Source organism: Podarcis vaucheri, assembly GCF_965113315.1.
Source record: "Podarcis vaucheri genome assembly, chromosome: 12".
Lineage (NCBI taxonomy): Eukaryota > Metazoa > Chordata > Lepidosauria > Squamata > Lacertidae > Podarcis > Podarcis vaucheri.
In genome coordinates, this window is record NC_138750.1 from 38,820,692 (window position 1) to 38,847,038 (window position 26,347).

The 26,347-nt window shown below is 42.0% G+C and overlaps 1 protein-coding gene across 12 annotated transcripts in view; it reads right to left on the reverse strand.

Moving 5' to 3' along the window:
* The window catches only part of ADAM22 (ADAM metallopeptidase domain 22), a 120,668-nt gene that overhangs the window by 80,386 nt on the left and 13,935 nt on the right, over positions 1-26,347 (reverse strand). For all 12 annotated transcript variants that reach the window (XM_082194132.1, XM_082194136.1, XM_082194142.1 and 9 more), the window contains exon 3: positions 18,072-18,148. In XM_082194132.1, the coding sequence (XP_082050258.1) occupies positions 18,072-18,148 (77 nt within the window). The remainder of the gene's footprint in view (positions 1-18,071; positions 18,149-26,347) is intronic.

The window sequence follows — 26,347 nt, forward strand, 5'->3', positions numbered from 1 at the left end:
TGCCAATTTTTAAAAATTCACTATGTAACACTACGCCTGTCAAATTTGGTGTAAACTCCCCAAACCCCAATAAATGTGTATATATTGCGATTTTTTAAAAAGCAACAACAACCCTAAATGTGGTGGAAATCTCCTTCCAGAATAAAATGCCTAGTTATTTTAGTGCATCAGATTAGTCACATGAATAAAACAAATTTATGTTAGCAAACGAAGCAAGATCCAATCCTCAGAATACATCAACACAAAAAGTACATCAAAACAAACCTTTTCCACCATATGCTAGCTGCATCTCAAGTCACAGCAACATACCTGTCAATTAATTCTGACGTGAAATGTTCATTCAAGAACAAACACGTCACCCAGGGGCCATCTAAAATGGATGAACAGTTGCATTATTTCCCTAGCCCAGGGATGGGGAAATCTATGGTCCTCTAGATGCTCTTGGACTCCAACCTCCATCATCCCTGAACACTGGCCATGCTGCCTGGGCTGATGTGAGTTGGAAACCAACAATATCTGGACGGCCACAAGTTACCCATCCCATCTTTAGCCAAACATAAAATCAGACATAGAATCAAAGAACTGTAGAGTCTATGCATGCGTGAACACTCTATCCAGCCACCAGGCCATGCACCTGAAGGCGCAGCCCTCACCAGCCCTGCCTAGCTGGAATGTGTCCTCAAATTGCGATGTCTCTTACTTGCCTGGAGATGCCTGTGTATACAGAAAATTCTGACTTCTGCTTGGCTGGAACGTAGCCTATTGTACAAAGCCACATTCACTGTTCTGCCAACTTTTGCCTCTGGCCCTTTCTGCTGGGTCTACCACCACAGCCATACAGCTCCCACTAAGCTAACCATGAAGGAATATGGCCCTCTAGCTGAAAAAAAGACTCTCCAGAACTCTTCTACTGCAATGGTACAGTGGTACCTCGCAAGACGAATGCCTCGCAAGACGGAAAACTCGCAAAACGAAAGGGTTTTGGGTTTTTTGAGTTGCTTCGCAAGACGACTTTCCCTATGGGCTTTCTTCGCAAGACAGAAACGTCTTGCAAGTTTGTTTCCTTTTTCTTAAAACCGTTAATACAGTTGCGACTTGACTTCGAGGAGCAACTCATAGCACGCGGTGTGTGGTAGCCTTTTTTGAGGTTTTTGAAGACTTTGGTGATTTTTGAAGCTTTTCCAAAACTTTTCCGACACCGTGCTTTGCAAGACGGAAAAAAACGCAAGACGAAAAAACTCGTGGAACGAATTAATTTCGTCTTGTGAGGCACCACTGTAATCCAGCAGGCACTAGAAATCAAATGGCTCAAAAGAGCTTGTTTATTATTTACACTACCAGTTCCTACTATTTCAAAAGTGTGAAGGTGGCTAGGGCTCAGACACGAGTTCCTCAAAATAAAAAGGCTGAGATATGATGGGGGAAGAATATTGTTATAGATTGGGGGTGGCTAAAAGCTAGGAATTAATAAATGGCAGGATTTTGGTTATTTGGAATTTTGAAGATTGGAGGCCAGGGGAAAAGTACAGGCTAAGCTTTTTTATTTCCAAGACAGGGCCTCATCTAGGATAGAGGCATTAACAAGACAAAAGGGGGTGATTGCCCATCTGAGAGCCTGGGAAAGAGAGTCATGAAAAGAGAGTCTTTAGCAAGGTGTGCTAGGAAGAAGAAGGGAGAGAAAGAGACTGTGAGCCATCTTGAGCAGGCTGGCTGAAGGCTGGCTGGGAGAGATGCCTTGGACTCCAGGGCTGCACTGCTGTGGGAGGCAAGCACCTCTTGAAAGGATCATGCGGTAAGATCTGGACTCCCTCCATGAAAACTGAAGGTGTAAATATGTGAATAAATCAAATTTCTCAAAGCTATGACAGTCTCCTTCATGTCTTAATTCTCCAAAGGAACACAGATCCTGGGTGAGTGCCTGGAACCCCCTGGGATCATGCTGTTGCTTGGCAGAAAGCAGGGTGGTACCCAACCTTTGTAACAATATCATCTTGAAAGCAGCAGGTGGTCTAATTTTCGCCTACTTCACTTCCTTGAAGGGACAAGGAACTGGGGTGGAAAAAACTAGCTCCACTGAGCCATGGAGCAAGCAGCTCCTGTTGAACAGTTATGCAAGCAGAATAATATTCCTGTTGATTTAAGAAGCGAAGAGTGAAGCAGGAAGGTGGAGTGAAATAGGAAAAGGAGGTGCTACAGTTGGAGGGAACAGGTTGTTGTCAGGACTGAATTTTAGCTTTTTTATATATAAGATACCTGTTTTATTTAGCATGCCACCTTGAGATCACAATATCAGAAAGGCAGGATACAAATACAGAAACACACAAAGGTAGCTTGGGAGAAGCTGGGATGCAGCTCCAATGGGCAGCTGCTGAGGTTTGTTTCACTGCTTATCTAGCCCATCCAGATTTCATGATCACCAAAGCAAAGTCAGGTGACCTGGTGGGAACGATCCTAAGAACAAACCTTGGCACAAATAAGTGCCCCCCACCGTTGAAAAAGGCACATTTCCCCTACAGTCAAATCCTAATGATAAGATGGAAATGACCATTCCATAGGAAGCATGGAAAGCAGGAATGATTGCTAAGTTTGTATGCACAGACGCCAAGAAAGTTTTAAAGAGGAACATTCAAATCACATTCCCAGGAAGCCAGGCGAGCACCATAACTTTTCAGCGTGTCTGCTTACTATGCAAATACAGATGTCTTTTTTTGTGCACCTGCAGGAGAGAGAGAAAATCAGAGATGTCCAGCAACCTCAAGTGCAGAGAGGCATTTTTTGTGTGCAGGATATTACATTATGATTGTATGGAATGGTCTGGATATTTTTATTAAGCTATTTTACAAATACTGCTTTGTGGTTCATCTTTAAATGGCAGCCAGCTGTCTCCACCCTACTGCGGAATGCTTAATAAAGCTTAATGCATTTACAGAACTAAATAATACATCACTACAACCAGGCATTAAGAGCAAGTGAGGATATGTTTGAAAAATGGCATTTGGAATATCAAGATGAAGGAGTTACAGGAGATCTAAACTGGACAGTAAACACTAGAAGGTGCCATCTCCCCATTTTGGTGACACAACTGAACAGCTGGACGTGTCATCACCTTTCATAATCAACTGTGATTAAATTGTATACATAAAGAAAGTTGTAAATGAGCTATTGTTAAACAACCACTCCACCATCATGCCATTATTGATTTTATTGAACTTCAGCCTCCATGTCAGACAGTATGTAAGCTTAAATGTGCACATATCTGCATGAACTGTCAGGTGCAGCTAAGTAGAGGCCAATGTTGACTTTTCCTCTAGAGAAGACCATAATGTCACCCTCTACTTAAGTGTCATGCACTTCCAGCTGGTACCTCTCCCAATTGCAGCAGGGAAGCCTGCCATCCTCAAGGGGACAAGTTATTTTTGCCCAGCAAGAGAAAGTGGTGGGGAAGAAGAGCCCACACTAAAACAATTATTGCTGCCGGCACGATTTTCATTCTGGCAACGCCTGCAACTTCTCCAAAGGCATAATTCCAGATCCGGCAGCTCACCCAGGAAAGATGCCAGCAGATTTCCAAAGAAAGCTTTTCCTTTACTCAAGGCAGCTCTGTTCCAAAACGGAAGCCCAGCTTCAGATAAGGGACCGCAGACTTGAGGGACTCTGAAGAAAAATTGCATCCAGAGAAGGCAATGCCAGCCTGCTCCAAGGCACTTCTATCCCAGTTCAAAATTACTCATAATTTCAATAGCCCTAGTTCAGACATCCCTCTACACATGATGGGAAAGTGTGGACACAGTCACATTCCCAACAGCCCTGCCCCACCACCCTCCACACATTTGGGCTGAACTTTTGCAGCAGGGAGGCTTCCCTAACTGATGTGCAATCTAGAACCCTACTGGAGCAGGGTTGTTCTAGATCATGGGGGAACCCGCATTAGTAGAGCAGCCTCCCCACTGCAGACATTCTGCCCCATTGCATAGAGCAGGGGTTGTCAACCTGGTCCCTACCGCCCACTAGTGGGTGTTTCAGGATTCTAGGTGGGCAGGAGGGGGTTCTACGGCACAAGCTGAATCCTCCTTCCATCAAGCACTGGTGGGCAGTAAGGAAAATTTACCCTCAAGAAAGATGCATTAGTGGTTGGTAGGTATAAAAAGGTTTACTACCCCTGGAATAGAGTATAGGGGAACAGGGCTGTTGGGAAGGCAAATAGATGAATCCCCACTTCCCCCCGCAAATGTGATGGGAAATCCTTGGACACGGCAAGTAAGATATCAGGTTTATGTGACTGCTTCCTGCACAAACCATTCTCACTTCCTGTTACTTAAAGAAAATATATTAGCAGAATATGATACTGGACTGTGACTCCACTTCCTGAATTTGTGCAAGCAAACAATAATAATAATAATAATAATAATAATAATATATTTATACCCCGCCCATGTGGCTGGGCCTCCCCAGCCACTCTGGGCGTCTTCCATAAAAACCAAAAATACAATAAAATATCACACGTTAAAAACTTCCCTGAACAGGGCTGCCTTAAGATGTCTCCTGAATGTCAGGTAGTTGTTTATCGCTTTGACATCTGCTGGAAGGGCGTTCCACAGGGCGGGCGCCACTACCGAGAAGGCCCTCTGCCTGGTTCCCTGTAGCTTTGCTTCTCGCAATGAGGGAACCACCAGAAGGCCCTCGGCACTGGACCTCAGCGTCCGGGCAGAATGATGGGGGTGGAGACGCTCCTTCAGGTATACTGGACCGAGGCCGTTTAGGGCTTTAAAGGTCAGCACCAACACTTAGAATTGTGCTTGGAAATGTACTGGGAGCCAATGCAGGTCTTTCAAGACTGGTGTTATATGGTCTTGGCGGCCGCTCCCAGTCACCAGTCTAGCTGCCGCATTCTGGATTAGTTGTAGTTTCCGAGTCACCTTCAAGTCAAGGTGCTTGACTGTGACAGCTATGCAGCTGGGGGCGCAGAGACATCACACTTTTTACATATAGGTTCTCGAGCTCCAGCATCTAAAAGGCTTCCGGTGATGGGATCGGAGAGCAACACCTGAAGTTTTAGGTCAGCCTGGACCAGCCTGGAGCCTCCCAAGTGCTTAGACTACAATTCCCACCATTTGTGCTTGCTGAGGCTGATGGAAGTTGGAATTCTAAACATTGGAACGGCACCAGGTTGGTGAGGTTGCCTGAAGGAGCCCCTTCCAATCCATCATTACAGCAGGCTAGACAGAGGGGCTGGCATTACTTAATTCCCCACTAGGTGGTAGGGCTTGAGATATTCTTATTACGCCCCTCCAGCCACTGCTAGTCTTTATTTCTTAAGCACTTAATCCATATCCTGCTATGGATTGGTTTGGGCAGGGAGAAGCCAGAGTGCTTAAAGTCAGCGACATAATAATCAATCATATCTTCTTGAGCCAAAGGCTTTTATACCATCACTCAGACAACAACATTAAACATTTATGCAGGCTGAAAGACACTAGCTACATTTTTTCCTCTCTTTGTCTTTCCCCCCTCCCTACCTGGAAATAATTTCCATGTGTGACAAATCATAGCACTTGCGTGTCATTTTCATTACATTCATTCATTTTTATGCACAAAACTTTTTCTCTCCCATTTTCTTCAAGTAAAAGTGGAGTGTGAAAAGACTGCCGGTGTAGCCCTATCTATGCAGCAATAAGTCCTACTGAACGCAGTGGAAGATACTCCTAGTAAAGTGTGAACAGGATTGCTACCTTTGTCTTCCTCCTTCTCTCCTTTTTTAAAAAAGCATGCGCACATTTCAATGAATACCTTATGGGATTTTTGTTTGCTTCCTTCCTCAGCAAATCACTTTGGGATGAGAGGAATTAATGCAACTCTGTGCCATTGTTCTGTCTTAATTAAATCCAGAAAGGGGGAAGAAACAGAATCCAGAACAAAGCCATGAGACTACATTCCTCAAACACCAAGTTAAGCATCAGAGTAAATAAACATGCATGACAACCACACACTACAGAAACAATATCCATACTATTATAATGCTGAATGGCTATCTAAAGAAGCAACCAGAACCATTTGTATTACACGGGAGTTTCATTACTGACCTTGACATTTAAGGCGCACATTTCACCTTTGAAAATATTGTTCTTTAGTTTCTTTTTCTGTCAGGCAGCTTTTACCAGTTCAGTGGAAATGCTTAGTAGCTGAACACTTCTCAGTAAACGAAATTTTCAAAGGGAGACCAAGAACAATAGCACAAGATTTAAGATAATTCACAATAGTAAGAGGTTCATGAACTCTGATGGTCTTAATACCATTGCATCCATGCTGTTGTTCTGAACAAGTGAAGACTTGGCCTCTTCCCTGGATTTTGTATAACCTGGTAGGTGATGGTGAACAGATGTTCGCTTATAATATAGCCACTTGGCCACCCTTTGTCTGACATAGTATGGCTGCCTACTCTCAACTCATGTGGGGGTTACACACTCTCCCTGCACCTCCAAACACTCTTCCAAGATGAGTACAATGGCGGGTGGGCTTGCCGGTGTGTTTTTTCCTAGACGCCTGCCCTTTTGTTTGCTGTTGTTTGTTTTTCAGCCAAGCACATAAAATTGAAGTCATACAAGTTAAATGTACATAAGTTGCAAGCACTGGCCAACGAGTGGTCCGCAAGCCAGATACACCCTCTGGAACAATTACATCTGGCCCTTGATGTCACCATAAAGCTTTATGGAGAGATGGTTAGAAGTGTGCACTGCAGTTTGTTTCATAAGGAGAAATGTTCCGGGAAGCTGTAAAAATGGGGAAGGGGAACTTGCAGCCCTCCAGATGTTGTTGGAGTACAACTGCCACCCCCCTGATGACTGACCATGCTGGCTGGGGCTGATGGGAACTGGGATCCCAAAATACCTGAAGGCCCACACATTGTCCTTTCCAGATGTAAATGATATTCTATGCTTTATTTTTTACTCTATGTTTCTGTAATAAGGAAATAAAAATATATAACTTTTATTTCTAACAATAGGTGGTACTTGCATGAGCTACAATTCTCAAAGACAAGCCTACACTGAAGTTTCTCTTCACCTAAAATCCTTATGAGCCTTCTCCCAAGAATTAACCATGAACCTGCACTACACAACCATAAACCTTTAGACCCACAGACTAGACAATGTTATTTTTAATTACAGGACTGATTTGCATGACCCTTCAGATAGACGCTCATTTCCAGACTCATCTTAAGCCAACATAGATTCCCCTCAGTCTGCAGACATTTCTCACAAAGTTAAAAAAAAAAGTTTTTGCGCCCTTTCTTCTGTTACTGACTGACCTATGCACATTAAATAGATTTTTGTCCACAATCTGCCAGGTAGATTTATAAGCCCATGCAAACGGAGAACTAGGAAGAGATAAGAGAGTCGTATTCACCTCAGAGCAGACCAACTGAAATCAATTGACTTATTTTTAATTGCGTTCACTGATTTCACTGGGTCTACTCTGAGTAGGATTTAGTCATGGACTAGATGACCCTCAGGGTCCCTTCCAACTCTATGGGTCTTTGATTCTCTATGAATACAACTCTGCATCTTCCATATAACTTCCTACGTGGTAATAGTTTTCAATTTAATTCTCTAGCCAAATAATCTCAGCTTTTCACTCACTATGCTAATACCCATCATTCATATGTGACCCAGGAACAGCTAGATCAAGAGTAGGCAGCCTGGTGGCCTCCAAATATTTTGAATGACAACTCAGAACATGCTGGCCATTGGGCTATGCTTGCCGGGGCCAGTACGTGTAGAGGCTTCCTAGAACTTGGAAGGGCCAACATCTGGTTGCATGTCTGGCTACAGAATTAAATTGAAAACTATTACCACATAGGACTGCATATGGCCTTGGGGTTGCCCACCTCTGTCTTTACCTCCTAACAAATGTGTCTTTTTTTTCAGACTGAGGTGGGCAACCCCGAGGCCATATGCAGTCCTTGACCTAAATTCATGTAGACCTTAGCCTAATTTTGAAAGCCCTCTGCAGGTCATCAGTTCAGATCTCTGGCAAAAGCATTCAGTTCCTCGCCTGCTGGGTGAAGAAATGGGAGAGGGAGAGAAAGAGAAAAAAGGAAAGAGTGTGAAAAGAAGTGGCCTTGCCCACTTTTGGCTCTGGTCCTGGTATGCAGCCCCCTAAGGATTACCCCCAAGAAAATGTTGCCTTTGACAGAAAAAAGACTGCCTCCCCACCCCAGATTAAGCGTACGTAAATTCTATTCTCAATTTAGTAGATGGTAACTGATAACGTGCAGTACATAGATGGCCGCCCTGCCTGGAGGCAGACAGTCAGGTCATGCATCCATAGCAGTGACCACAGGAGGAATGACCACTGGGAGGGGCGCAGAGAAAAGAACCGCCATGGTGCATCTGTAGCAGCACAACCAGACGTCTTCATCTGACCCATCTGCACCAAAACATCTGTCTCTCATATCAAGTCACTTCACCCACAGCTGACACTGCAACTATCCAACAGTTTGACTTCACCCCCAAAGGCTCATTCCTCCATTGTCTCCCGAGACCAGATGACTTCAACAACGACAGCCTAAATGATGGTAGAGAGCACAGTCCCAGCCAGTGTGAAAATAAAAAAGGAGAACTAGATTTTTTCAGGTTTGGTTGTTCAGGTATTTCTGAGCTACACCCAGTTAAAAATCTTTGCAACAAACACAGAAAGAATGTCTTCTTTTTCCACCCAGGGTATTACATCAGATGTCAGTACTGATTTCTTTTTTGGAACAGAATAAGAGAGAGAGAACAGAATGGGGACACTAGATAAATTTGTTTTCAGCTTCGCTTGGGCATTTATTTTTCAAGAGCACCAGAGCCATTACCACATGTTGGCTTTAAAGAAACTATATTCAGGCTCACTCCGCACCTCTCAGCTTTGCTGCACTATTTTCAGTTGCTGGGAATAAGACCCCCTAACCCGTTGCTTCAAAGAGGTAATGCTGAGAGATTGGTTCTATTCTTTATCTGAAGCCACCATCAAGAAGAACCTCAAGTGGCCCATCCATGCGGCTGAATGCGCCAAGATTTTGCTATCAACAAAGCAGGAGAAGGCGGCAATAGCTCATGCCCATGGTAAGCCCAAAAGCAGGAAAAAAGCCACATGTCCATACAGGTACCTAAGGTAAAGGTAAAGGACCCCTGAGCATTAGGTCCAGTCGTGGCCGACTCTGGGGTTGCGACACTCATCTCGCTTTATTGGCCGAGGGAGCCGGCGTACAGGTTCCGGGTCATGTGGCCAGCATGACTAAGCCACTTCTGGCGAACCAGAGCAGCGCACGGAAACGCTGTTTACCTTCCTGCCAGAGCGGTACCTATTTATCTACTTGCACTTTGACGTGCTTTCGAACTGCTAGGTTGGCAGGAGCAGGGACTGATCAACGGGAGCTCACCCCGTCGTGGGGATTTGAACCGCCAACTTCTGGTAGGCAAGCCCTAGGCTCTGTGGTTTAACCCACAGCGCCACCCGCTAGGTACCTAGAATGATGCAAATTACGTGAGCGCCTATCTCATGAAAAAGAATTTGCGCTTTTGCTAGCGGGAGCTGGGTGTGGGGAATCTCCTCATCAAAACAGGTATAAAATTTGTAGATAGTAGAAATTTCCTGTAAAGAAAAAGAATTTTAATAAGGGTGCAAATTCATGCAAAAGTGCTGTTTTAATACCATTAAGGCGATATGGAAATTCTCCCTGGCTAATGGTACGCATTTAATTAAAAGCACACTAGAGTAGCTCAGCATACATTTGGAAATATACTACAATATTCTTGGGCAATTTTTGCTGACTCCACAGAGCATGATAGAGCTTGCATGTATTATACAAAATAAATCCAAGCAATATGGTAAAATAGAGTAATAAATGCAATTAAAGATGGAAGGCTGCAGAAACAAATATGTGAATGTTATGAATAAACCTTTATATTTGCTATAGGAATAGAATTGGGCAATAGACCCAATTGCTTTGGGAACAATAATTCTGGCATAAAATTGTTAGCACCAACTGTCCGCTGAAATGGGCTGCTTTGTGCAAGGAAAACAGGGCGCTTATACTGTATGCAGAGAAACTCACTTAAAAAAATACAATAAAATTAGTCAGATTTTAAGCTTTCCAGTAGCATAATAAATATGAATTCCGGGGGGGGGGGGGGAAGAAAATGAACAAGATTAATTGCATCTAATTAATGCAAGCCCTACCCAGAGTAGAACTTCTGAAAAAATGGACACAGTAGTAGTAGTAGTAGTAGTAGTAGTATTAATTCAACTTATATCCTGCCTTTCCTCCCGAAGGAGTCCAAAGCATTAAACACACAACAAAATAACTCTTTTTAAAAAAGCTTTCTAAAACCAGATAAAACGTTCTTTCCTGTTTACCCAGACATTTTAACTTCCTCTTAAAAGTCCACAGCAGTTTGTACAGGTTTATATGTTCGCTTTCACATGCTTAACAAACAGCTGAAGTTATTATATGAAAACATTCATGTATATCGAATGACTCCAAGCTTCTCCCCTGCTTTTCATTCTTAAAAAGAATACATAAACCAAGCCAGTTCAGATCTTATCCACCCTCAATATTGCCTCTTTAAAGGCCTATTCTTTGCTAAGACCACATCATTTCCTAAACTGTAACAATTCTCAAATATCATGAAAAGCAAAATTATTGTTCTGAAATGTAAAGTGCATGCAGAATAGCATGTCCCTTTTCTGCTCAGTAACTATGGATGCTAAGCAGTCAGTCACATATGGACAGCTTCTCCAAATACTTCTTTGTTCTTGAGTAATGAAAAGAGGGTCAATGGGAGTCAGTGATTTACAATCTCATTCACTGCATTAAATTATTTTCATATGAGTTATTTTTTTCATCTTGTCTTTAAAAAGTTCCAACTCTCCGTCTCTAAATTCTTTCCATATTTTTAATAACGCGTCATCTGCTTTGCCTTATCTGACATAAAATGTGTAGAGGTGCACACATCAAGAAAACATTGCACCATACTCTTTCATCTCTTAATATTTTGTTGGTAAGAGGTAAAATGCAGTACCCCAGTACAATGATCTGTGTTCAGATATGAATACAAGCGGATCTCATAGTATACAAAGTAGAAGGGTATCTGCAGTGAATGATGGGATGTCATGCACACAAAACCCTTGTTTGCATGTCACTTTCAACCCCAGTTAAACTGAACTATGGTTTAAAGGTGTGCATGCAATATACTGGTGCACAGAACTAAAAACCAAAGGTGCTTTGCTCCCCCATGCTCCCCCATGGCAAGCTAAGCCACGGTTTGGCTTGACATTACGCCTCAATCCCAGTTCATGCTTTGCTTCCCCCAGACAAACCATGAGCGGCAGGCAGTTCATGCTCTGCTGGGAGATAAACCAAACACAAGCCCATATTCTGACATAATGCTAAGTCAAACTATGGCTTTGCTTGCGGTAGTGCAGCAGGAACATGGAAGGAGCAAAGTACACACAGTTTTAATCCCGTGCACCAGCATAACACATGCTCGCCTTCAAATGATCATTTAGATTCCCTATGGTTTAAAGCAACCTGTGAATCAGGCCACAGAACTATATGTTGTACATACTGTATAACGAAGCAGCGTATTGGGGGAATCTGTAGTCTAGAAAAGATTGCTAGGTCATGGTGGAAGTCTTCCACTGACTCTGCAGGCATAAAATTTCTTTCATCAACTTTGGGACATTGAATCATATAGCTTTCATATTTTCTCAAACATTTTATTTTGTTATTGTCCTGTCTATTCACAAACATGCACAAAAATCCCCCCTCCCAGCCCAGCTACAACCATCTCTTAATGCAAAGGTAAAGGTAAAGGGACCCCTGACCATTAGGTCCAGTCATGGCCAACTCTGGGGCTGCAGCGCTCATCTCGCTTTATTGGCCGAGGGAGCCAGCCAAAAACAATGTTTAATTGAGAGTTGAAACCACAAGACATCTTCATCCAACAGCCACAAATGAAACCCTTCTGGTTACTCAGTACATATTACTGGCTTAAAATTCAGCCAAGTCATTCTTTTTCCCAATCCAGATTAAAGTTTGGTTGTGGGGAAAAGACATCAAAATGCAGTATTTCATAGGAATGGACAGTGCGGATAAGGATTGTGGCTAATGCCATGTGTACAAGATTTCCCAACCTAGGGGTGAGAGTAACAGGAGTCAATGGAAGTGTGTCTGATGATGACCCTTGTATCTTTGACAGTGTTAGAAGATTGATATTACTACTTGGGGACAATCAGAAGTTTAATGGTAACATGCTAGTGCCCTTAACCACCTGTACTTGTCCAGGTAGCATGTTCCAAGGCCAAATGGGAATCTATACCTTTCAGCACAAAGATGCAATAATGAAATTACTCCTGAGATTCAAGTCTACAGCTATCCAAATAAAGATGGTAGAGATTTCTATTCCAGTGGAGTCGCGCCTCAAAAGCAGCAAAGGAATAATGCCATCAGAACAGCAATAAAAATATTCCAAATACAAAAATTAGTGTCAAGTAGCAGGATATTTTATTATTGCACAACATACATAGTGCCAAAGGAGAAGAAGAAACCAGTAGCAGGATATTTTATTGTTGCACAACATACATAGTGCCAAAGGAGAAGAAGAAACCATACCCAGATGTCATGATGTTGCTTGCAAAGATGTGTTTAAAGAGTGTGTTGCAATTTTCCATTCACTTTAATATTTGAAAAATGAGTGATTTAAAAAAAAAGAAATATAAACCGGCAGTCAAAACCCAAAAGTACCAACCTTCTTTTTATATGCAGTATCCAAGGAAACTAACCTAGTTAATCTAGCAACAACTTTTCCTGCTAAATTTAAATGTCATTTAAGCCTAAATGTCGCTTTTAAAAATTGTAAGCCTATAGGCAGGGTTTGCTCTTTTAAAACTTAATTATGTTACCACACCTGGCTTTTAACTTAATTGTGTTGCTGCACCTGAAGTCATATTCAGTTTAATATTTTTGAAGTGTTTGGCACTGGCAAACATGACCCCCACTCTACACCCCAAACTTTACAAGCATAAACTGAAATGTTGTGGTATCCAACACTGCCTGCCCCCCCCCCACACACTTGTTGGAAGACATCTGTCAATGGAACAAAGAGTGGGACACTTTTTTTTGCAATCATCAATGCAAGTGCTGAGTAAATCTACATTAGAAATTTGGACAGCCGGTATAGCAGCTTTCGGGAGGACTTCAAAGGGAAGAAATTGTCAAAAATTGCCTCCCTACCTGTTCTGCTGATGGCTGCCTTTCATCAGCAGAGAGAACAACACTGGATAACTAAGCACACCTTCAAAAGCCTTTTCTGTGCCAAAAGAGGCCACAGCAGCGAAGATGCTCTGCTAAACCTTAGATTTATATACCAAGTAGGATTACTTTTAGTGATCAGATTCCTACAGAGCAGATTTAAAAATAAAAGGATTTAAAAATAAAGCTGTAAGTCTCTGAAAATCAGCTTAGCCAAAAACTATAATAATACTTCCACAACTATGCTTGTACGGGTAAGAATATAAAGCAAACATGGTTGTAGAGGCAAAGAAGTATTTGAGAAAAACTGATCTACATGTACTGCCAGATTAATATGGTGGCACAGGGGAATGCTATTTTGGAGATACAAAGGAAAACACTTTTTCCCCCAGTTGTTCCTTACTCAATAGCAGTGAGGGATCCAATGAGATGCCAGATACTGCACGAAGGAAAAGTGGTATTCAGGTCCATTTTTTAAAAGGACGGCAGCTGAAAATGAGAAATGCTTGGAAACTTGCGCTCCTAGCATATGTTGGCGGTGCACCAGAATAAATGTCAGAGAACCTATGAAATCCAGTAATACTAGAATAACTAAAGTTCTGTTACACACAAAGGTCAAAGATGTTCCAAGAACAACTTTCCAATGAGTTCTTTGTTGTCCCTGTGCAAACAACTTTGGGAAACTGCAACTAACTGATAAAAGTTCATCAATGAATTATTGATCGTTGCCATTCAGGCTCCCGTTCGGAGGGTATATACCCAAATTTATGAGGCAACAGTTCATGAGGATTCAAGTATTGACACATTTAGTTTACATAAACCAAATGCTGTAATGGCAATCATCTTGTGTCTGCTTAGTTGTGCAAGAGATTTTTTCATGAAGAACAGAACGTTATCCATGGAAGCAAAAATACTAAGTGGTAAGTTAGCAACAATCACCTCAAGTGGTTGTGTCTAGTGGCTCTGAACAATACATTTTCACAGATTCCCACAATCAAGTGATACTGTACTAGCAATCGCAGACGTACTGTAACCATACTATAAACTCATCCTAAAAATAAGCATCTTAATTTTTGCGTTGAGATGGAAAGGATATGTGCAAAGAAAATGCTTAGGAAGAGCACATAGTACAAAACAGTCAAAACAGTACAAAACAGTCAAGGCTGCAACCACTTTGTGGGCAGCAATGAGACTGCCCCAGCCTACAGTCCAAATTTTCTGTCTTGGTTCAGCCCATAACATGATAGTGAAGCCAAAGCACAATCATTCCATTTAAAAACAAAACAAAAAACAACCCAGCATGCAAAAGTGGAAATGCAAATACGCCTGTTCAATAAAAGAAACTCTTCAAAAGACTTTACAGGGACAGTCAAGTGATGGATTCCATCCCCTACCCAACTTCTAGTGCACCCCTTATCAGCTTGATGAGCCTTTTCTTTAAGGAGAATTTTATTGTACGCAACCAAGGTGAATACCATCCTCTACATACCCAACCAATCACTACGTTCTGCAGAGGGCATCCTGCAGATAGGATCCTATCTGGAGCTCTGCTCTCCACAATGCCAGAATCAGGCCTTTAGTGTAGTGGCACCAACGTTTCGAAACTCTCTCTCACACTGCCTATTAGATATCAAACAGGCACAGTCTCCATTGTCTTTCAAAAAAAGAGCTTTTAGAAGACAGCAGGAGGGAAAGGGGAGATTTTATACCATATACAGCTTCTTTTGTGCTTTGCATCTTTTGGGATTCTAAACATCCCAGCGCACCAGTTACTTGGCATTCAACAGGCAACATCTTCACTTTACAGTCCTCAGGCAGGAAGAAGGAAACAGCTACAGAGAGCCTTTCATCATCACCACTAACCGTATAGAACTTTCATGTCAAAAATGCTTTGGAAAACGTATCCGACTTTATCAAAACATTGCAACCAATGACGTGGGCTTCCTGTCCAATCTTTGAATTGGACAATTCTTTCAGTACCCACTGGAGACATTTCAGAAAATAATCTGATGACCTAGAAAGTGATCTAATTACTTGTATCTAGTAAACAAAGTTAACAGCTTTGAAATTGGCCTGGTATTTATTTGCAATTAGCTCATCGTTTCTAATCAATTTATGAAACGGAAAATTTTCCAAGGAAAAATAAACCACACACGGCAAATTCCACCTCGCATCACTGACTGTAACAAGCTAACTATGGTTCATACTGGCAGGCAATGGAGGTTCAACGAGAGTTGAACTCCTTGTGCCAAGCTCAAACAGCCCATTGGCTGCCACAGCCACAATCTTTACAGCGGGATTGACTAGCACTGGACTTTGCTGTATGCTGCACCTTTGGTTTTTACCATTAAACATGCAAGTCAGGCATGAGGAACCTCTGTCCCTGCAGATGTTGCTGGACTCCAACTACCACTAATCCCAGCCAGTGTGCCCAATGGCCAGGGATGTTGGGAACTGAAGTCCAGCAACATCTGGAAGGCGACAGTGCTTCAGGGCAAACTTCACATTGTGTTTTTCATTTACAGTTCCACATGACCCTGCAATACGAATGTTGCAGGCTATTTGCCAGGAAGAGCCTTAAGGCAGAGTTCATCCGCCCGTATCATAATTGAAAGCACTAGCTGTGGCCAAGGTTTGTTCTTGGCTACAACTCGTGGTTAGCAAGGAGGGAGCTTAATTAAACCTTTGAAATTCAGTAATACTTAAAAAAAGCTATCCCAGGATAACAGAAGTGCCCAACATGGGGGGGGGGGGGAGTCGCACACATGTGACATCACCATGAGGTCCTACTAGGCCCACTGCCATGGCGAGGCCCAGCAAGGCCCACTGCTGTAAGACCCAGGCCCTCAAGTTTGGGGGGCTTCAGCCCCATCCCAACAGACTTTACAGGGCTGAAGACACCTGTAGAGTTGGTGCCTCTGTGGGATAACTAATAATTAAAAGCAAAAATGTGGAGGATGGGGCTCTCAATGGCTACCTCACTCTCTTGAGGCACTGGCCCTGTTTGAAGGTTTCCAACAGGCATCTGGTTAGCCACTGTGAGAACAGGATCCTGGGCTAGATGGGCCACTGGCCTGATCCTGCAGGACTCTTTCTTATGAGCACTCTTGAGATCCATTCATGTATTTTCGTTGTAATTTTGTTTTTCAATAACAAAAGGCACCGTTTTACTTTTTTTCCCCCGGCATCACAAATGTGGCGCTCTCCGTTCCCTTGGATCAATTTGCTGCATATGTGAACCACCAGGTCAAGTTATTCTGGAGTCCAGATGCATCTGATTATCTTGAGAAGTTGTAGCCTAATTAAAATCCCTCACCCACATCTGTTTCCTTGCAAGATTTAAGTGTTTCACCCCTGCAAGAGCAGCAGCAAATCTACAACCAGCCCCAAATCACAGGCACTAAATCAATGGACATCTAGGAGAGGACCCTCATCTGCTCCACATATGTAAAAATGCATTGACAGAGATAAGATATCTGGCTCTCACTCAGCCTGGCATGTGCTTTACATTAAACCCAGAAAATGCAATCCTTCAACCCAGAGTCCAAATCTCGCATCTGGTACAAAACATCATTTGTACTTCTTCAACTAATACGTATGTCAGTTTTCACTAAGTAAGGACTGGGATTCCTCACCAACAGAATTTTTAAAAAATCAAACTTTTCACAGATCATGCAGCAGTTGCTTGTTTTTTAAGTCATTTTTTTCATACCATGCAAAATATGAGCAACTGGTATTTTTTCAAAATACTTTCACTATGCACAACAGAGCAAGCAACTTAGCAGTGGACATTCTGAAATTTGATTATGAATAATGAAACATCAGGCTTCACTTAGGTATTCACTGAATTCCTTCTCTCTATGTTTGAAACTGATATAGTGGACAGTGATAATATATTTGGTTCCGAAAAACTGAAATAAATTCATTATTTGTTTTTAGATTCTCTTAACAAAGGAAACATTTGCTGTTTCTGTTTTAAGCCAATATAATTCATACAGGGATCAATTATTCAGGTACATATATCACTAGTTTTCTTCTTTTTAGTCTGAGGAGAGATGTAATTTAAATGAAGAGCTGAGTTGACAATGCTATGAACATTTAAGTCAGTTCTCTTTTTATATTTATGTCTTTCTTTATTTGATCAGTAAATACAATGCCAGGATATAAGTCAAACTTTATTATTGTCTTATGAGCCATTCAGGTGAAAATACATTGCACAAATAACAGAAAAATTGCATAATTGTGACTTCCCTGTCCTAGTCTAGGATGCTAAGCACATTGGGTGTCTTCAAAACAACAGGCAGTTGAGTGAGATGGGAGAAATCACCAACTAAACCATGGTTTATCGTGATAGCGACACGGCTGATTTCTTTTATTAACCATAGTGTAGAGCACTATGCTCAAACCCTAAAACTCTGATTATTCTTAAGGATAGTTTGTTGAAACAAGCCAGCTTTGTGACCTGTGATTTGTAGATGGCTTTCCTCAAACTACAGATAAGATTAACCACATGTTTGGGGTAACGTAGAAAATTTGGAGTTAATGAAAAATGGAAGTGAAAAAACAACTTGTTCCCATCACGATAAGGAAATGACTAGGGGATCCAGGATCCGACACACGAGAATGTGTACTTTGGAGAGTATTTTTCATTTTAAGAATGAGGTAATACTAAGCAGCATTAAGCAATATTGGAAAATATCAAAATACATTGCATAAATGCTAAAGGGTGGGGGAAACAAATGGGCAAATCAAATATCAATTAAAATATTTATATACTTACTGGTTTAGCTCTACATCCAGGATGAAAGAAGATCCAAAGGCATCAACTTGGAAGCTGGCTCGGGCAATATGAGTGGACTGCAATGTTTAAAAAAAGTGAAATGGATTAGCATTCAACCAATGCATTCTTTTACATTCACGACAGAAAAAAATATATACTTCGCACCAGCACAAACATACTGAGGCACAGTTAAGGATGTTGAATAATTGAGCTGATTTTTTTTCCATGGGAATGTGAGGTTTTGTAGAACAGCATAAAGAGCTGACTATACCCCCTTATACAGGGATTTCTAATTCTGGCACATTTAACATCCTTACAGATGAGGAAATAGTGCTTTCGGTTTTGCCATCCCAGATGGGGGATATTTACTGTACAAACCAATCTCAGTGTTATTGCCCATTTCAAAGGGCATGGCTGCCCACAAAGAATACTGGGAACAATGATTAATGATTAAAGCAATTACCTACAATATATTTTGGGAAGCTGCCTGCTGTTGTACATTTGGATCCCTACTAAGATATCATAACAAAATTTTGCATGATGCTTCCCAAGATCAAGCAGTAGTTTTCGGTCTATGTTTGGATACAATTAGACACAACTCTGAATAAAGATGGCAGACTGAACTTTCTCAAAACTGCAAAGGTGTTTTTCCCCCCTTTGACTTCCCAAGCAATGTCAGGTTTGAGGTTGCTAGTGAATTAATCAATATGAATTAATTGATTAATATCATTTTTCTTATATGGTACACTGAAATTGTATATGCTTGTAATATGTATGGTTCTGAGATAACAATAATTAAAAGCACTGGGATTTGAAGTCTGGTGAGAGAGCTGGATTTAGCAGTTCTTATATTTTCACAAAAAAACCCCTCTTGTTATGTCCTTGTAGGCACAGTTAGGAAGCTTTTCATCTGCTCCAATGGCTCATGTACAGGTTATCCCTAGTAACTTACCTCATAAGAAGTCTATATGGCTGCTTATGCATGCTATGTGCAAATGGCCCAATTTATGAGATAAGTGCAAGATTCCAGCTAATTTTACTCGCCAAGAGGTTCCTTTATCATATTTGTACTGATACTGAATGACCTAATTATCAGATAGCTATTCTGAAACACACTTCAACAAAGTTGAATTCTGTTCCACGCTGGTTTAAGGCTAGCTAGAGACATTTTGCTGGCTAAGACAGACAATACGGCACCCCTTCTTCCCATTCCACATACAGAGACTGGCTAGAGAGTGACAGCTGAATCTCACTTCAACCAGTTCAGAAGAATTAGTCATTAAGTTGCAACTGATGCCATTGTTGCCTTACAATATCTGCTGCCTGAGGCAGGCACTTCACACTGTCTAACGGCAGGGTCGGCCTTGACCAGCTGTACAGATAAAGTACATATGTAATATACTTCAGCACACAACAGAGGGGGAGAAAAGGCAGTAAGCATTCTCTATGGTTTTCTAGGCAAAATACAATCTGTCACATTCTTAAAGACATGTACTGTGCTGAAAAAAACAAAGCCATGGGAAATGTTTAGAAGGAATTTTTATAAAGAGGAAGAAGTGAGGCATGGGAGAAGGAAATGGCCCAATTCCAAGAACTACTGCATAGTTAAGAATTTCTGGAAAGGCTTTCTGGCTGACTCTCACTTGTCGGTAAATTAGAGGGTTATTTGACCAAGCATGGCTGCTTTGATAAAAAGACTGCTAGTTGAAGCCTGTATGGAAGTCTTTAAGAACAAAATCCTCATTTTAATGAGGAAGGAGCCCACTGTGGCTTGCCAATTATACCAATGTCTGTTTTGACATTGGCAACTGAGAAGCACTGACTGCTTGGGAACAAGTGCTTAGTCAACGTGTTTGAAGAGATGAACCTTGAGTATGACTCAGTAAGGAAGTTGTTATGGGTTATTTCCGACTACGGAATCAGCTATACAGCTGAAAATAAAACGTTTTAAGTGTGTTGTAAAGTGCATTATACAAATGTGGCACTAGATGGCAACGGTGAGCTACGGTAAATTCAATATATTTTTCAAATCACGTTTGTTTGTTTGTTTAAGCATTTTCACAGCGTTTTTTATATGTGTCTAGATTCCACCTTGGTCATACTCAAGAGTATGGAGTTTAGATCCCTCCAAACACATCAGAAGTAAAGAGGAAACATTACAGAAGATCTACCGAATACAGTCAAAAAGAGAACTACGTATAGCCACCATGGATAAGCTTACTTTCCTGCTCAAAATGTGCTCAAGACATACCTTGCTCATGTTTCGAAAATGTAATATTCTAATTTCTGCATATGACTAAGGAAGAACATCACATTTAGATGCCGTGTGTGTGTGTTCTTACTGGTACACATCCTCTTACTACCCAAAAGAGCACTTAACTTTCTGTAATAGTCAGCATACACTAACAAAATGTTTGCTATTTCCAAGCAAGATATGGAAACAGATTCTGGGCAAAAAAGAGAAAGTACATGGTGAGAACTCTAGAATTCTGCAAATTCAGGACAGACCAATCAACAGGTATTTGGCACAATGACTAAATATGCCCTCCAAGTTCAAGCACACACTTCTGAGTACCAGTTGCTGGGATCACAAGCAGGAGAGTGCTGTTGCCATCATGCGCTGCCTCTGAGCTTCCCATAGGCATCTGGCAAGCCACTTTTGGGAACCCAAGATGGCGGACTCAGTGGAGCTTAAATCTGATCCAGCAGGCTGCTGCTTTTTCTTAGGTGCCATTTCTAAACCCCAGGCTCCTCTTCCACTGCTTTGATTCACAGATAACATTTCCAGTTCTCCCAATCAGTGTTGGGGGAAAGCCGTAGCTCAGGGGTGGAGCACATGGCTTGCATACAGGTCCAGTCTCCAACCTTTCCAGGTATGTCTGAGAAAGACTGAAGCTCTGGAGAGCTGATGCAGTCAGTGTAGTAGACAGTACTGAGCTAGATGGACCAATGTTTTGCCTCAGTATAAGGCAGATTCCTATGTTCCTATGGTTTGCCGGCCTGGGGACAGGCCTCATGTTCATGCGCTCTCTCCCGCTCCTGCCTGCGCCCCACACATGCTAGCGTTCATGAGTTACTGCCTGGCACCTAAGACAAACATAATTCTTCTTACCTAACTGGTACCCCAGTGTTAATTTGTGGGTAACAGAAAATGAGCAATTACATCAGAGAGGCTGGGGAAAGAAAGGGATGCTCCCAGGTGATAGGTGAGACAGCTCGCTTTTTTGTTTGTTTCTCTGGGAGAAAAGTTGAGATATACCTGTGAGAGAAGACTTCGCATTCTTCTAATTCTTTTTTGTCTTTCTTTTTTCTTTTTTGCACTTCGTTTGTTTTTTGGTGCATTATGAGAAGTCTTAATAAAATTTCTTTTAAAGAAAAGAACTGACAAACTATAGCTTGTGCTTGCTTGTTTGAAAAAGGATCACACCTTGCTCCGTTCCTGGTGATATCACATTTCCTGCTTTCCCTGGTAAGTTTGGTCATTGTGAAGAGTCTGCCCACAAGTTTCAAACACTATGAGAAATCACTGTTTCACAACATCCCATGTAGTACCTATCGCCACACAGCCAACTACACACATTCAGCATGCGGAACTAATCCAGAAGAGGTTCTCAAATTTATCACCACCACAGCTGCTAATGGAACATATGGGAGACACCACAACTTGATCCTTGTCAAGTGCCTTCTGACAACACAAAAGGTAGAGATTAACAGCAAAGAGTCATTGAAACTAAGGGCATTTTCCACGTGAGGCTCAAATCAGTTGATGCCCACATCTCTCCATGAAGTGAATGTAAACCCTCCAGGTAACATAAAGGGTTGTTGAATTTTTCCTTAACACAAAGTCAGCCTGGAATGGAAAACCTTGAGCTCACTGTTTCTATACACAGGATAAGGAACCTTTTTCAGCCACAGCCTCTGGGGCCACATTTCCTAGGGAAAATTTGGGTGGAGCCATAGGTGAACAGCAGGCTACATTCAAACCAGTGAAGTTGCGTGGAGGGAACACTGGGGCGGTTGCCCCAGGTGCAAAATTTGTTAGGGGTGCAAAATTTCAACACCTTGTGTTGGACAGCTACCATTGCCGGACTCCTCTGAAAATGGCTTCTCCATGTGAACCAGGAAGTGACTTCTGCAGAAAAAAGAATGACTCTGAGGCTGCAACCTCCTGAGTGACCCAGGCACCTTAGGGCAGCAGTTGAATGCACATGGGTATTCCATCTGTTTCCCTCCAACCCACACAACCCTCCATGCGGCCCCAAGCACTGGCAACCCATGCTACGTCACTGACTCCAACTACATAGGACAGAGATATCTGCACCCCGCCATCAAACATTTCAGCTATATAAAGTTAAGGGAAACCCATTTTGAACACAAAAAAATTCCAAGTCTTTAAAGTATATAAATATTCATACAGCTTGATCATATGCATGCTTTATTCAGAAATTAAGTTCCATTGTGTTCAAAAGTTTTACTGCCTTGTAAAATGCACACAGGATTTCAGCCTGAATCAAAACGCTCTAAAACTGAACATTTAAGCATTTTTATTGTGGAAAATTATTATATATAAGAAAATTGTCTAGCAAATATAAAGAAGGAAACATACAATTCTACTTATTAGATATATTTCACATTATAAAAAAGAGCATAAATATTTCAATGAAAATTTTAAAGCATTTATGAGAACCTTCCATCCAACAACGTTCAAGCATTTATGAGGACCTTTCTTTCAGGATTCTTTTTTTTTAATGGGGTAAGCAAATTATTCAATCAACCCAGCAATACAATACCCAGCTGCAGTAAACAAGGAAAGAGAATTCTCTGTTGAATCAGCACTAACCAAAAAGGGGGGGGGGGGTGAAGACAAGTATTGCAGCTCTAGTAGGCAGTACTCAGAGCAGGAACCTATTCTTGAATCCTCTGTAATCTGTGGCAGAGACCTTCTCCAGCACATACACATACACACACACACCCCTAAAACGCTGCTATTGTCCTCAAGAGAACCCTGCCTAGGGCAAGAAGGAAGACAGTAGTTCTAGCAAATCTAACTTACAAAGAAAGGATTAAAGATTTATTCTCACATAAAGGAAGCCTCTCTGTAAGGTCAAAGATGCTTAAGAGGGTTAAAAGAGGGAATGATAAAAATGTAAACAGTTTCATTCCTTCTTGTTGAGCACAAACATCTGCATTTAAACTTCTAGCATAGCCAATGTGGTGCCTCAGCTCAGCTCTTGCTGGACTACAGCTCCCCAAATCCCTGACCACTGACCAAGCTGGCTGGGGCTGATGGGAGCTGTAGTCCAACAATATCTGGAGTGAACCCAATAGGCCACCCACTTCCAGCTCATTTGGTCCCTATAGGCTTGGGGTGGGTAACAGCAAGCTAAAAGATAACACAAAATATTTGTTGTTGTTGTTGTTTAGTCGTTTAGTCATGTCCGACTCTTCGTGACCCCATGGACCAGAGCACGCCAGGCACTCCTGTCTTCCACTGCCTCCCGCAGTTTGGTCAAACTCATGCTGGTAGCTTCGAGAACACTATCCAACCATCTCGTCCTCTGTTGTCCCCTTCTCCTTGTGCCCTCCATCTTTCCCAACATCAGGGTCTTTTCCAGGGAGTCTTCTCTTCTCATGAGGTGGCCAAAGTATTGGAGTCTCAGCTTCAGGATCTGTCCTTCCAGTGAGCACTCAGGGCTGATTTCCTTAAGAATGGATAGGTTTTATCTTCTTGCAGTCCATGGGACTCTCAAGAGTCTCCTCCAGCACCATAATTCAAAAGCATCAATTCTTCAGCGATCAGCCTTCTTTATGGTCCAGCTCTCACTTCCATCATTGCCTTGCTGTGACGAAGGGGCTTGAATAACTCAGAGAAGCTATGAACTATGCCGTGCAGGGCACCCAAGATGGACAGGTCATAGTGGAGAGTTTTGACCAAACGTGATCCACCTGGAGCAGGAACCGGCAAGCCACTCCAGTATCCCTGCCAAGAAAACTCCATGGACAAAGACAACAGGCATATAAACACAAAATATTACACACCATTAAAAACCAGAGCTGGGAGGGAAGAACCTCTAGAAATCCAATCGTAGCTGTTGCAGGCAATGCACGGTGATCATGAGGATAAGCTAAGGTGGGAACTGTACCAGCTCCAACACCTTTGCAAAGCAAGAGCAGGAGATTGTAGGGGTGCTGCTGGAAGGAAAAAATGCTGCCATCTGTCAGCAATTTTTCTGTTTTGCAACCAAAGTGAAGTAAGCAGCCACAGACCTCCAAGCACTTCTGCAATCAAGATCAACTTTTTACAACCTTCTGCCGTCCAGTCGTTTTGGACCATATCTCTCATCAGTCCTAGCAAAATATCTGGAGGGCAGCAGGTTGGTGAAAGCTGATCTACAGGGCGCAGTCCTTGGACAATGCAGGCAGGGATGGTATTATGGCTGTAGCATTTGGAATACTGTGCAGAAACAATGGAGAGAGAAAGCACTGTGCAAAGCGTGGCAAATTAATTATAGGTATGATCCTATCTATGTAAGTAATTGTCATTATTTATTTTCTAAAAAAATAAAATCAAATGTTCTCTTTTATTGCACGTGTATTGTCTGCAATTAAACAGGAAAAAGACAGCCAAAAAGCAAGTCGTGGAAGTTACTAGCATTCAGATGTGGCAACAGAAGTTAGATATATTCTTTTTACTGTTTGGAATATTCTTTTATCCAAGAAACAAAACACGCTGCTTTCCTGGCTTGCAATATAACACAAGAAGTGAGACTCTGGGATCTTGACTGCTGGTATGGTTTTAGTGGAGCTACCTTTGAAGGCGACTCGAAAACTAGAACTAATCCAGATTGATGCAGCTAGACTGGTGACTAGGAGTGGCCACCGGGACCATATGACACCAGTCCTAAAGGATTTACATTGGCTCCCAATACATTTACAAGCATAATCAAAAGTGTTAGTGTTGACCTTTAAAGCCCTAATAGCTTTCAGTCCTGCATACCATTGTTTAGCCCGGACACTGAGGTCCAGATCCAAGGGCCTCCTTCGCTTTACTGCGAGAAGTGAAGTTACAGGGAACCAGGCAGAGGGCCTTCTCAGTAGTGGCACCTATGATATGGAACACCTTCCCACCAGATGTCAAGGAAATAAACAACTATCTGACTTTCAGAAGGCATCTGAAGGCAGCCCTGCATAGGGAAGTTTTTAATGTTTGATGTTTCACTGTGTTTTAAATCTTCTGTTGGGAACCGCCCAGAGTGGCTGGGGCAACCTGTCCAGCTGGGTGGCATATAAACAATAAAATTAGTAGTAGAAGTAGTAGTAGTTTCTGTTTTATACTGGCCGTTTTAATGCTGCTTTTTAGATTATTTTGCATTGTATGGCTTACTGTATTACCATAGATTGGTGGGGCCATAGCTTAGCGGCACAGCAACTGCTTTCCACACAGAAGATCTTAGGTTCAGTCCCCGGCCTCTCCAGGAAGGGCTGGCAGATACCCTTGCCTAAAATCCTTGAGAGCTGCTGCCAATCAGTGTAGACAATACCGAAGTACATGGACCAGTTGGTCTGAATTGGTGCGAGACAGCTTCTTATATCCCTATGCCATACATTTTACAGAGAACATCCGCAAAGCAACAAGTGAATCCCAGCTGAGTTTGTTTAGGATTGCAGACTGAGCATCTACATAATTCTCAGATGGGTCTTCCTGCCCAAGCTGTAAATTATTCAACCCTCGTATGCATTAAGATTACGAAGAAGTAATTCAGGGGTCATTACCTTTGTGACCCATTATAAATTATATATTAGCACTGCACTATGCACTGCTGATTTTGCAGTGGCCATTGGATGGAACAAAGAAATGGACACTCCATCAGTCATATCTGGTACTTGGAACATCCAATATACGTGGAGAAGCAACATGTCCATTTCCTATAAAAACTGATTCACTTACCGACCTTGGAACTATTTATAGAACTGATGGTCACAAATTAAGAGTTATATTAGCTCTAAGAGATAACCCAAATTGAGCATAAAGTCTAAAATAAAAAAGGAAAATAAAATGCACACCAGTTTATAAACCACTGAAATTACTAAGATGTGTGACCTACCAGGACTGGGCACAAGGCAGACGGGATCCACTGACACATCTCTGGGTGAGTTGCAGTAGATTAAATAAAAAAATTCCTGCCAGTAGCACCTTAAAGACCAACTAAGTTAGTTCTTGGTATGAGCTTTCGTGTGCATGCACACTTCTTCAGATACTTCTTCAGGTATCTGAA